The sequence below is a fragment of the Diachasmimorpha longicaudata genome, chromosome 13 (genome assembly GCF_034640455.1).
Source record: "Diachasmimorpha longicaudata isolate KC_UGA_2023 chromosome 13, iyDiaLong2, whole genome shotgun sequence".
Taxonomy (NCBI): domain Eukaryota; kingdom Metazoa; phylum Arthropoda; class Insecta; order Hymenoptera; family Braconidae; genus Diachasmimorpha; species Diachasmimorpha longicaudata.
The window spans coordinates 5,833,174-5,847,029 of NC_087237.1; the positions used below are offsets into that span (position 1 = coordinate 5,833,174).

Here is a 13,856-nt window from a genome sequence, read left to right on the forward strand (position 1 = left end):
GGGGCAAATTATTCCCTGAGACAAGAGTAAATGAGCATGATTGACTAGAGTAAAAAGACAATAAATAAATTATATTCGTAAAAAAGTATAAAAAACCATATCCTCTTAGAAAAATACCCGATAATTGTGCGAACATTTAATCCTTCGTAATATTGAACGTGCAATAGTTTTTAATTTATTTTATTCTTTAATTCCATTCACTGAGATCAATGGATAGTAAAGTTACAAAGATCAGACAATTCTTCGGATGGAGAAAATAATTCGTGAACCGGCATTAACTCGTCGAGAAAATGAGTGCAATTTGAATATTCCTATGACAATAATGTTGTGAAAGAGTTGCTTCATGCTGTAATTGGAAAGCCAACCTGTTATTAATTCTCTTTGTTGCTGACAATTATTCAGGATATGATTGGAAACTAGTGATATGTGAGAATGTACAATTATTTTTCTGTACTGTTTCTCACGAGTTCTCGTCTGGGAGTTGCCATTGAATACTCCCCAAACTCGAATACTTGAGAATCACTGCAAAAAATCTTCTGGGCAACTGCGATGGTTTTTTTGAACTCATGTACAAAGAACGGTATTACGACAAAACATTAATAAAAAATATTAGACAAAATATACAATACAATATTAATATTGAACAAAGTACTATATGAGTACACTATGAATACACAAGTGAAACAAATAGAAAACAACAATTAATTGTACCACTGGCACATGTTTAAGAATATTTCGTTGCGTAATATTACAGTATCATATTTGTTTGTTAAAAAAATCCATCGCAACAGTCCAGAGAAATGGGATTCTGTGTAGAATCATCGTAATCAGTATTCTTTAAATTCACGTCAATACTTTGTCCTCTCAAAATTGTCCCATTTTCTAGGGTCAAAAGTGAAAGAAAAAAATCCACTTATTTGAATGTATTTAAATTGGAATGACAGAACGAACTCCGACAAGTTCGTGAACGTCTTCGTTGGTAACGCAGAGATGACACTTGGCACTGCCTCAAGTTGAATTGCACTCGCTCATCTCATTGGAGGTGGGTAAATTGTTTGTCTTTGATGAGAGCATCGGCTGGTTGACGGTCGTGAATTGGTCATAAAGGCGCCAGGCATTTGCCACGCTTTGCCAGGCGAATCTCTAGCCACGTGTAAGGTATCACGGACAGAAGTAGGACACTGGCGAGACCCAAGACTCGAAGCCGAGTGCAAACGACCCCGTGCAAACCAAGAGCCAAGAATAAACCAAGCCATTTCCAGAAGTGTGAGGTAGACAGAGGTCCTTGCCAGGATGTCGGATATAATCCGAGGAGCAATGCTGTGAAAGTGCATGTCGTCAATACACCGAGAAAAAAATGATTTACTTGAATCAAATAAATCATTTTACAGACATGGGAATAGTCGTATTAATAATTGTCAATTAGTCATCTTACTATAAATGAGTGTCTCCCAAATGGCATTGCAAACTCCCCAAGCAGCGGATATGACGTTGAATAACGCTGGATCGTCGCCAGCCGGTCGCCAAGCGACCACTGCCAGCAGCAGGCAGGCGTGAAAGGCAAATCCGACAGCTAAGAAAAAAAAAGTAGAAAATTGCTCTTGCATTGCATATTAGAGTACAATTATTCTTGCTAATAAATAAGCAATCTGTTTCCAAATGAGTTTTTTCCGTCAGTCAATTTTTTGTCGAATTTATTTTATTAAATTACGATGTCTGTTCACTTAATTCTATCAGATTTATAATTCCATTGAATGATGTCATCATTATTATTCTTATTTTTCCATGTTTCGATAAAATCTTAAAAGATTTTTTCATGTCAGTTTAATGGATTGGGAGTATTATTTTCAAGGGAACCACGTGAAAGCTGAATTTGTATATATGATCTAATACATTATAAAATCATATTATAATATGTATACATGGATTTATCGTTTCTAAAGCGAGAGCTCTAGTTGAACAAAAAGTTTATGACATTCAGATAATTCATACGAACGTCCGGACGTCGTTTAAAAATAGTACGTCTCCTTACGAGTTTGGAATGCACTTCTGGACCTTTGGTACTAGAACAGGAGGACAGGAAAAAAATGAAAAAATTAAATTTGAGTAATTGCAATGTTTCCATCCGGAAGCAAATTCAATTATCGCAATGCCGATATGTCGATTCGATATTCCCATTGCAGTGATTTTATTTATTTCAAAGGAAGGACAAGCAATGTCCCAGCGGGAATTGAAGGACTATATTTTATCATAAATCATACTGCTTACCGACAACAAAATAACGTCGTATGTGCCGCAGAAGCATGGACAGTGTGACTCCTGCTACTGCTTGTAGTAATGCCAAACTCAGGAAGCTTAGGGTCACCGCTGATGCACCGCCAAGAGCGCATACAACATAAGCCTGAAAAAAAATTATAATTTGGATCTCTTCATTGTTTATTTAATCCACGGAGAGAAAAATTCAGTAAAAATTACCGTACCGTTAAAAAAATTTGTCAAACGCCTGGTAACAATTATCAAGCACTTCGTGAAGAATTACAACTATTAGTCAATTTGTCTGCTGCGGTTAAATTACTTCTCCCACACGGTACAGTAATTTACCCGGAATTTTTCACTTCCTCTCCTATTAAATTACCTCTGTGAAATCTCCAACAATAAATCCCTGTTCGAGCCCAATGAAGAGCGTGAGTGGAGCAGCGAGTTGAAGTTTTGGATCCTGAAAGGATTGTTTGATTGATTTGAAATGAGCCGATAAACTCAGACGCTCATTTCCGCCGCTCGGCTCTTTCATTCTCGAATCGAGAAATGCACAGGAAATACCGAATCCCACGATTCCCAGACCAAGCAATAGACTGATGAGGATTTTAGCAGCATTTGGTGGCATTGTTGGGAGAAATAATGTTTCATTGAGGAAATATGTCTCTTGAGGGCAATATTCGGCCCCGCATTTTTCTTCTACATCGTCTTGTAGACGATTCGGCAGCGGATCAATCATTTTGACGATTACAGTGGCTATCAGACAACCTAGTCATGGAAAAAATCGTTAAAAATACGTGCGAATGACAGAAGATCGAAAAATCCAATACATTTTTTCATGGGATAAAATTACGGAATACTTCTCAAGGGATGTGCAATTAGACTAATTGGGTGGTCATTTTTTCTGGAATAAATCGTAGAATTCATGTCATGATTTGTACAATTTCATTGCCAACTGATATATTATTAAATTCTACTGCAGTCGCAGGTTGCGTTTAGAAACCTTCAATGGTTACGTTTTTTCCATCAATTTTTATTGAATTTTTTCCTTCGTCTAATTGATTTCCAATGTATGAGAAGCCCTGAATGACACCAAAGCCTTGAATAATTGAGACACTTGCCCAGAGCTAAACCCATGTCCTCAGCAAGTTTCATTCCCCTGTTGAGTCTTCGTAGAATGCAGTCTCGTCTGTTCTCATCGGGATCCTCGGGATCAGCGCAGACAATAGTGAGATTGGTTGCAGTGACATTGACATGGGCAGTTCTTGCAAGAAATGTCGGTGTCGCGAAGATTCCCACCAATGCATAACTCGGTAGCAAAAGGTACCACTTTGGAAATAAATGAGTGCCCACAAATATCGTAGTTACGAGGTGGCTGATGCTAGTGATGAGATTTGTACCCAATTTTTGAACGACAATCAGGGAGAAGCACGAGGTAATGGCAGCTGTGGCGTACAGCAGGGCTAACAGGAGGGGTCCAAGATGGGGATTGAAAGCTCCTAATCCAGCCTGAAGTGGAAATATTGGTAGACTAGCTGCGGATATTGTCATGTGGCCCAGTAAAAGAGCTGCACAGTGACGTAGAATAACTTTTCGTGGTGGTCTTGGACCCGATGGAGTTGTCCGAACGGCCGCTATCAAACGACGAACCGATGATGTACCCGCTGACGAGGTCATTGATTCACGTCGACGACAGGATAAGGCCGAGGCTCGGGCCGAACGACACGATATGGGTGAATATGTTGTCATATGCTGTCAATAAAATGTCAGAGTACAATTATCTACTATTACACATATCCCTTATACATTGATAAACACTAATTGAATTGACTAACTAATTAAATTGTAATTTACCCCAATTTTTCATACATTAAATATATTTTCGCTTTCACTAATTCATTAATTAAATGTCATCCCCTATTTTTAACTCATTTAATTACAATTTACCATGCGATACGAATAATTTAGGATTATCATCACTGTGTGATGATAATGGGAATATAAAAAACAATTAGTGTCGTCTAAAAAAATGGCTCCATTGATCTGATACTTGCAATTACCTCTAGAATGGCATCATTATCATGCCAAAGTGCATGATGATGTCCACTGCTTCTCACTCGGCGATTGGTATGAGCCAACGGAGGTGGCTGCGGTGGTAGTTTAACAGGTCCAAAACCACCGATTGGCGCGGGTCTGTGCACTGGACTATCGAGTTTGCCTCTGGCAAGCTCATGTAAATTCGGTAGTGAACCCATATTTAAATTCCTGAGCCAAACGAGGGTCTACCCAATTATTTAAACGCCCCTCTGGGTTGATTCTCTCATTTGTCGGTATTTTTTCCTTCTTTTATGACCGCTGATTTCGCAAATTATGTAACACCTCTGGATGCATGTCTGGCTCACACGTGTGCTCGCAAGAGATCGGTCCCTGCGGCACCACAGCTGGGGTAATTCTTCTTCCGCTTGCACACACGCTTTGTAAAGAGAAATAAAAATAATATTCCCTGGAATGGCTGAATGATCGAAATTGAATCATTTTTAACATAATAAATAATTCATTAATTTTTTATTTAAATCGCTCGCTTCAATTTTTCCAAAATTCAACTCTCTAGTCAACTAAATACATAGAAAATACTATTTCCACTTGTACAAAGGATATAATAATGATAATGATGCTGACAGCATTCAATTAACTTATAAATCTGGAAATTAGTCTCGAAGATACTGCATGCATTCAACAGAACAGAATAAACAATGAATTAAACATGACGGAAGGAAATGACGATGTACCAAATAATCATCTAGAAGCAAATTGCGAATAAATTATCAAAAATAATTATAATGAGAGAAAAATCTTTCAATATATTTTTTTTTTCGTCGTACCATCTATTGTTTCCTCCACTCGTTGGGACTCCATTGAGAAAAGTTTTAATGATTGAAAGGCATTCATAAGTATTACCCAACACCTGCCTTGATCTCATATCGCCCTTAGCATACGCGGAAGTCTGATTTTAAACACGTTAGCAATGAATATTCAATAATTAGAATTGAGTGCAGTCAAGCCTCCGATTTGCACTACAAAAACCCAATAAACCTGTTAGAATGTAGGCAAACCCGATACTACTCGTACGAGCCTCCGATAACGCAATGAGAGATTGAAAAACATTGGCAGCATTAAGTGAGTGGATAAAAAAAATCATCACATATATATATGTATATGTGTAATATGCAACGGTATGATCATATCCTATTAGAGCCGCGTTAGTCAGCACGCATATTCGATTGGTTTTGTTTTACGTAATATTCATAAAGATTTCATGCATAAACTGAATCAGATGCGTGAATGATTGTCTCAAAGGCGCTGATTTATTACTAAACAGTAATTACGCTGTGACGGAGATTACTCAAAAGCGTGATGCACGCGAGTATCACATTTTTATGGATTTTATTTCAACAACAACTGCGCTGAAATCATTATCAATTGTTGTGATTTTAGAATTATCAGGCTGAAGTAGATCTGGGTAATTATGCAATATTATAATGGTGTTCAAAACACCTGGCTGCCCTTGACTTATCAAATATAGCGAACGTTTGATTGTAGTCTTGGTCATGGAATTATATATTTTTGACTGTTGGCCTTCAATTCAGTTGTCCTTGAGACGAAGAGAAATGTTTAATGAAAATTCCGCCTTTTTTCTGCAATTTTGGAAATTTTGGGGAACTGTCACGTCATTCACGTTGTCTTGAATTTGAAATTTTATTTTTGGTAGGGAATTGTCAAAATAAAATCGTTCATTCTCTTCACTGATGTCTTGTTTTGGAAAATGTCGGGAAAACACAGGGAAATACGTTTTTGCGATATATTTTTATAATTTTTAAATGATATCAAATATATACGTACCTCCTCGATATTTAGAAATTTAATTGTCAACCGTTTTCATGCTGATAATCGTCGGTCTCAAGATTTATCCCACCTTCCACACGTTGACAGAGACTCATCACTTTGCATATTGACACGAATTCATGACAATAAATTTGTCCTCTTCGTGCTGTATTTATCACAAAATTCGGGTGATACGTCCACACTCATTAAGGGAGAAAATTCACTCACTTTTCGGTTATCGAAAGCACAAGGGTGGTATTTAGGGTCGTCCAAGGGAAATTAAAATCGCCTACAAGTCTCTGGACATTATACCATGGGAATCATCGGCGATGACGAACGATCAGTCAGACAAGGGCGATCCACCTCTGAACGTACTGATGCATCAATTTGAGAGCACACATCTCCCTTCCACCGTTCACCACCCGGTGGGTCGATAGCTGGGAGAGTGCGTACCATTTACTTTCAACCAGGGGATAACAAGAACTATTTCCATAACAATCCCATCGTCGGTATTTTTCGCTCCAAATTTTTTCCCACAATTCAATAATTTTTATTTAATTTCGAGGAGATTAAAATGTTCTGCAAATGATGGCGATGTCAATCAGCGAAAGTAGATCATCTTTCAATCGTTCGATGCCCAAAGGATTCGAGAGTATGCGGATGGTGATTAACGACTTGTTGCGAGTCCTTTGCGAAATCTATCGAATAAAATATCCGAGTGGTCCAATTTTTTCACCGAATGACTCATTATTTTTTACATTTTTTTATTAAATCATCCAATTAAGAATCCGGAACGGTTTTACCGGATCGATTACTCCGGCATTTCCATAACACTGGACCAATGGATCGTCTCTTCCGTAGTTTTATTGATTAAGTGACCCTGATGTCTCGAAGCGCTCGAGTGTCTATTATTCTTATGTAATAAATTGTTGGCATTGTTCTCTTCCTATGTTGTAAAATATAAAATTTTCAGGGAAAATTGATCATTTATCTTCGACGATGGAGTCGTCATTTCATGAGAAAATTAATGAGGAGAATTAATTATCAACAATAGCTCTGATAAAAGCAAACCTTATGGTGAATTTAACCTGTGGGGAATTGACCCTGAAAAATCTAATATGGAGAGTACATATCCCCCAACTATGATCTCCAACACAATACAAATACCGCTTACTAGTTACTAGTCCAAACCCACAACAAGTATATATTTCCCCCTTCCCAGCTTGCATTCATACGCAATCTAAGGAGGCCTGATCCTTGGAAATTTCTTATAAATGAAGGTTCAACATAGTCTCGAGTTCCACTTTATCGTGCATCCCTCATGCTGAGAGGGTTTACCCATGTCTTATATTTTCTCACCTCTCACATTCAATACTATTAGATAAAAAGTGCTGTGAGATAGACAGATTGACTGTTTTACTGGAACACGTGGTGCGCGCATGCCCTTCATTCGCGAAGAAGAAAAGGGTTTTAAATTTCCCAGTGGATGAGCAGTCACTGTGATTTTAATTTATTACCCCAAAAGTTTAATAACCGTAAGTAATGAATTTTCTCGAAGCTATTCCCTGTGCACCCTCTGCCCCCAACATCCATCGATTGAATTATTTCACTGATTCATTGATTTATTTTAGTCAATGAAAATTTATAAAATCTAATTACTATAATGAATTGATCGAAATCGGCGGCAATAAAAAGTGAATGTCGTTAAGCGATACGGTGAATAATAAATGCACGTGTTGTATCGACCCAGACCGTACCAATATATGCAAATGAACTCTTGAGTTTTGTTCTGCACGACTGAACACTCGAGTGCATTATTTTATATTGGCACTTTGGTAACAGAGAAATAAATGACTTAGGCCCGTTTATTAATGAGGCGTTAGGACATGTGATCCTGGATTATCAGGGGCAATTTTTTTTTTTATCCCATGGCCAATCCGGATCGTCAAGTAGTCATAACTGTGAGTAATCAACATTCCCCCGCCTAGACCTTGGCCGAAACTGCTCCTTCAAACTTGCAATTAAAATCTCATCTTTCTTTATCGTTACCAGTGTCGATTTCCACTGATCATCATTCGCTGACATTTGAGGGAAAAAAAATTGAATCACATGGTAGATTTATGACAAAAGTATCACTCCTCCGATGGGATGCCATTGAAATTATATGCTGCGGTATTGGTTGTCGCGGGAATTAATTAGAGATGGGAATTTATTTCCAGTAATTTTCAACAATTTTTCGTTGGAAATATATTTTTATTTATTCTGCCTTCTCGGCTCCATTATTTCCACCGATTTTACGACAACTGTGCGCCGATAGTGTGCGTCGATATTTTTTTATAAACATTCTTCGTGGAATAAAACATGAATTGTACCTGATGATGGTATTTACTCATTTTCCGGGTATCATCACCCTTTCCTTTTTAATGCTCCTCATTAAGCCTCGATTTATGTCTCTTAATGAAGGATTAAGTGGAGTCACAGCACCCTTACAACTCTATTATGACGGAAATGACACGAGCGTTCAATAAATGCTCACGCACATTGTTCAGATCATTAATTAAATAATGCTATCTACATTTTGCATTAGTTTCATCATTATTTTGTATTTCTCGGTAATTACTGGTCAATTTGCATACATAACATTCGCTAACAATTTACGGATATTGTTCTAACTGAGAAATATTAACAATACACTTAAGATTTTTTATGGAAAATTGGCGAGGAAACGAGGTAATTATAGCCGGGTAATTTTTATCTAGTCTAATTAGGAATTTGCAAATAAAAGGGGAGAGATTTTTTTGTTTATGACTTTCGGGAAAATACAGGAAGGGAAAATGTTCAATTACAATTACGTACAAGTCTAGGCAATTTTTGCAGTAGAGACACTGGAATTTTTATGGGAAATTTCTCTCAGTCGAGTGAAACAATTCTGGTTTGTCTGCATAAATGAAATTAACATCATTATTTGTACAGTTCTGGCTCAAGGCAGTGCCTTACCAACATGTATAACACGACAATTTTACATCCATACGTACGAATTATCTTGCCTCCTTATGGGGACAACAATGAGTAATTTTAGAAATTCCGACGACTCATTGTATAATACAATTCTTGAAAGAGTCTCTTGAACTCGTAGATGATATGCTCGTGCTACGACGTTGATTTATATGGTCAAAGTCAAAGTCTTAATTTATCAATCTGCGCACCAACACTCCTTTTATTATACAATAACAATCTTAAGTTAATTGTTGTGGGAGCCTCTGATTCCCCGACCTTGAAGTGTTGGTCACATGCGACGATAACGATTTTTTTTCTCTTTATTTTAATTGAAAATACCGCTTTCGGATGATCTTCCAATTTTGTAATTTTATTCCTCGAGTCATTTTTATTTATCTCGATTGAGAGCTCTTTTCCCAGGATGAATTAAACCTCACTATGCTAATTTTTAACTCCACGATGCTGCATGATTAATCGCAATGCCCAGGGGTTAGTGGACTTGAACATCGTGACACATGTCGATTTGCTGAATACAATATTTTTAGTCAATTGCACAGATTCCGGGGAAGTCAGAGGAAAAAATATTTCTCAACATTGTAATTTTGATTACAATTAATTAATTCACTATTATCTGCTAATCATGCAAATACTTGATTGGTACGTTCGATAACGGTATTTTCAATTACATAACATTGACGGACAGCATCATCAATTCTCAGATTTCAGCGTTATTTCATTTTTTTTTCTTCTCCGTTTTAAGTACCACTTCCCAATCGAAGAACATTATGCACACCAACATTTTTTATTCATGCAGTTCAGCATGCACCCAATGAATAATCAATTCCGTATCACAGACGGATCTTATTGAGAGTCTTCCGTGAAAGAATGATTGAATTAAAACGGGAGATTTAAATCACTGTCCATTGATCGCAATGCAATCTGTCACTCGTTTATCCGAGTTCACGAGAAGTGTACTGAGGAAAAAAAAATTCTTTTCCCAATTTGGATTTGTTTTATTTTTTATTTTTAACGTGATTTGTTACAAGATATCTTGCGACTGGCCATTGCCCCCACCCCGTGAGTTATATGTGAATGTTTATGATATGTCTTTCCCAATTTACGTTTCGATGAACCAAAGTTCACCTCAAAATCGTCCGAAATTTTTATTGGAAAAATCCTTTTGTATTTTTCTCAGGAAAATATTTTTGTTGCAGAAATTGCTCTATCAGTGTCGCTCTAATAACGTTCTTCTTGACCATTATCAGTTCTTCGAATCGCATTAGGTATTTTTTTAATGGACAAAAAACTGTAATACATGGTCGTAATGTGTAGTGAAGAAGATGAAGTTTAGAAGCACTGCATTCTACCTCGGGAAGTTGAATTTTTTTCTCCTTTGCGTAAGCGTTTTGATGCATCAGCAGTTCAAGACAATGGAGAAGACAGACAGTGACGCACAATTATAAATGAAATTGAATAAATATACACGTGGGAATAGAAACGCTAATAATAATCATCCCTCAATTACAATTTTCGATAGTCGAGTTGAAGTCATTCACTGGCGCCTTTATTTTCGTATACTTCAGTAGCAAACTGATAAAACGAGATAAGTTGACTTATCTCAGAGTCCAGTTCTTCGCCGGAATCTCGGAATCTAAGAGAGATAGCGATATGTTTGTTATGACCTTTGTTGTAAGGCAGAATCCCCCCCTCAAAAAAGGATATAATAAAAATTTTCCTATCTTCCTTAGATCTCGAGATATTCATAAAAAATCGGTGAATAATTTTTTCTTCAGCTGAAGGTCCTCAGTCTATGGCATTTTCCAAGTTCCTGAGCTTGCGACAAATTCCATCAAAAATCAAAACAATAATTCACTAAAAAATGTGGAAGAGGATGTTGTCAGTTGATTGGCTAGTTCATCTTTATCCTTCGATTTTTTTTTCAGATTAAAAATGTTTAACAACGTTGTACAAAAGCTACGATTCCTTTACAAGCCTTATGCCCTCGGAATTGTATCGGTTGGATACGTGTTGGGTGAACTAGGGCATTATATGATTGGTAATATTATTATATAACCCAGCTGTGCACTTCAGATGATTTTCATGTGGAAATGTTGTTAATGTCAGGTGTCACAAGCAAGGCGACAGCCGAGGATTTGCATTACGGTGATGTGTCATGCCAATTAAACACATCTGAGTATTCACTGGTTGAGCTTCCAGTTCAATGTGAAGCTGCAAATAATTCAGATTAGTGAGTATTATTCGCGGAATTTTCAAGGTGCGCTTTGCGCGAATATCGGTATCCGCGGATGACAGAATCACTCTTCACTTTCATTAATTTTTATCTCAACAATAATTCAGACAAAATTAATAGTCTTATCAAAGTTTTCCACAACGAGAATTAAATTTATCCGAAATCTTCATTAATTGTGTTTCCTTTTATTTATTAAATGCGAACGGTAAATATTGGATCGAAACTTGCTGACTCTGAGGTGAGACCGTAATTGTTTAAATATATTATTTCCGCAGTTGTCTATCATTAGAAATAAATGGAACGCGGTATTGCGAGTGGAATTACAATGGGCTCGGATTGGACTATCAAATTTTGGCTGGGCCAAGTTTCATTGCTGTTTTTACGATCGTAGGTGTAATCCTTGGCATTGTGGCTGACCGATACAACAGGTAATGTTCACAGGTATTTGCATCGACAACGAAAAATAAAAAAAAATGTTCTACATTCAAAACCCTATTAATTTTTTTAGAGTCCGAACTCTGGCTCTATGTACATTAATCTTCAGCATCGCAATTATATTAATGGGTACCGTGAAGGAGTATTGGCAGTTGGTGATTTTGAGGATGGTTCTAGCTGCTGGGTACGTCTACCGATGTTACTATTATTTTATTTTTATTTAGGGTATTATTGTTATTGTATTTTCCCTTTCCCAATCCCATGCAAAGAGACGTCATTCAGTATATTACATACTTTCCAGTAATAAATAAATGGATAAACAAAAATATTAGATGGAAATCGCAGAGTGATAATGTATCTGTTGTTGTTTCTGAATTTTCATCGCAAATATATTTTTTTAAATATTATAATTGCATAGGGAAGCGGGTTGCAACCCTCTGGCTACGGGTTTGCTGTCTGATTGGTTTGAAGAAGAACAGCGTGGACTAGTCATGTCAATTTTTAATTGGGGCATATACGGTGGATACGGAATAGCATTTCCCATTGGTAGATATATACCAGCGATGAATCCCTGGGATTTGGTGCGACGAAATAAATTTTACACACAAAATAAAAATGAAAGGATTTTTTTTACCGAGTAATTTTGTTTCAACGATTACAGGGTTGGAGAGCCTGTTATTATGGTGCTGGTATCATAGGCGTTATCATTGCTATTCTCACAGGATTGACCCTGGTGGAACCGGCGCGCAAAGCTCTCGGCGGAGATGCAGCCGGAAGTGATGGAAAAAAATTATCCATTTGGAAAGTTTTATTGCATCCCAGGATGATTTTACTCTGCCTTGCAGCGAGTATCAGGCACTGCGGTCAGTAAAGAAGTTAAAAATTAATTAATTCCGTAATTGGTAATAAAATGTTGCAACGGCCTCGCATCAGGCGCACGTTGCAACGAATTCCAATAAAAATAAATAAATAATAATAAATGAAATGATTTTAGGTGGAATGTGCTTCGCCTACAATTGTGACCTTTACTATCGGGACTATTTCCCGGATTATGACTTGAGCTGGTGGTTATTCGCAGTGACAATTGTAGTCGGAAGTATTGGTGTGGTTGTTGGTGGAGTTGTCAGTGATAAATTTGTTGCGAAAATGGGAATAAGGTCCAGAGTAGCTTGCCTTGCTATTAGTCAATTGATAGCCACTCCATTCGCTTTTGGATCAGTGGCTTTGGAGCCACTGGGGGCTATCATTACTCTTGGAATATCATATTTCTTTGGTAATATATTATTTAGCTAATAACTACAACGGCCACTGGATTGTTAAATCCCTCCTTTGTTGTTTCAGCTGAGATGTGGTTTGGAATAGTATTCGCTATTGTTGTTGAAATTGTACCTCTCAGCATGCGATCAACAACTGTCGGTGTCTTCTTATTTGTTATGAATAATATCGGGGGCAATTTGCCGATTCTCGTTGAGCCTCTGAGGAGAGTTATCGGCTTTAGGGAAAGTCTCTACGTACTTTACGCCGGTTTTTACGGAATAAGTGAGTCAAGAAATTCAAAATTGTTAACAGTTCTATGGAAAAATCATTGCTCTCTTAGATTCCAAGATATTCTTTGAAAACTGGTCAACAGTCAAAAGTTACTTAACTATTTCGGCACTTCGAGGCTGTATTTATTTTTAGGGCTAGTGGTGATGCAAAGACAATGAAAAAATTTTGTAACATCGACGGAAGGAATTCAATTCAAACGAATTATTCTCTTTTCAAGGCTCCATCATGTTTCTGCTCACCATGTTCTTCATGAGTGGCCCAACTATGGCGCCTGAGGTTACGACAGACGCAGAGGGCCATGACAATAAGACATTCACCAACGACGATGGTACTGTTCTTGAATTACGACTTCCTAGTAGACCACAAAATCCTGATCATTCCAGACTCTGATTTTTTTTGTATAATTCACGAATAAAAATTGAATTTTTCATTTCCAAAGATAATCTAATATTTTTATCCAATATTTACATGGTATTTAATATAAATA

At 37.1% G+C, this 13,856-nt stretch overlaps 2 protein-coding genes across 4 annotated transcripts; one reads left to right on the top strand and one right to left on the bottom strand.

The window, feature by feature from the left end:
* Positions 1–97: 97 nt before the first annotated feature.
* LOC135168654 (protein unc-93 homolog A) lies at positions 98–6,583 on the bottom strand. Of its 2 annotated transcripts, XM_064133046.1 has the most exons (8): positions 6,157–6,583; positions 5,139–5,166; positions 4,317–4,729; positions 3,378–4,008; positions 2,636–3,024; positions 2,269–2,401; positions 1,436–1,573; positions 98–1,320 (listed from the first exon to the last, which is right to left on the bottom strand). In XM_064133046.1, the coding sequence occupies exons 3-8, from the start codon at positions 4,509–4,511 to the stop codon at positions 1,100–1,102; spliced, it is 1,707 nt and encodes a 568-aa protein (XP_063989116.1). In that variant the 5' UTR covers positions 4,512–4,729; positions 5,139–5,166; positions 6,157–6,583; the 3' UTR covers positions 98–1,099. The 2 variants fall into 2 exon arrangements, with proteins under 2 accessions (XP_063989116.1, XP_063989115.1); XM_064133045.1 differs by lacking the exon at positions 5,139–5,166.
* An 843-nt stretch (positions 6,584–7,426) lies between these two features.
* LOC135168655 (putative metabolite transport protein HI_1104) lies at positions 7,427–13,812 on the top strand. 2 transcript variants are annotated; one of them, XM_064133047.1, is made up of 10 exons: positions 7,427–7,673; positions 11,079–11,191; positions 11,260–11,383; positions 11,662–11,814; positions 11,895–12,005; positions 12,240–12,402; positions 12,483–12,684; positions 12,816–13,094; positions 13,163–13,360; positions 13,587–13,812. In XM_064133047.1, exons 2-10 carry the CDS (start codon positions 11,086–11,088, stop codon positions 13,757–13,759), a joined length of 1,509 nt encoding a protein of 502 aa, XP_063989117.1. In that variant the 5' UTR covers positions 7,427–7,673; positions 11,079–11,085; the 3' UTR covers positions 13,760–13,812. The 2 variants fall into 2 exon arrangements, with proteins under 2 accessions (XP_063989117.1, XP_063989118.1); XM_064133048.1 differs by lacking the exon at positions 7,427–7,673 and adding an exon at positions 9,397–10,212.
* The last annotated feature ends 44 nt before the right edge of the window (positions 13,813–13,856 follow it).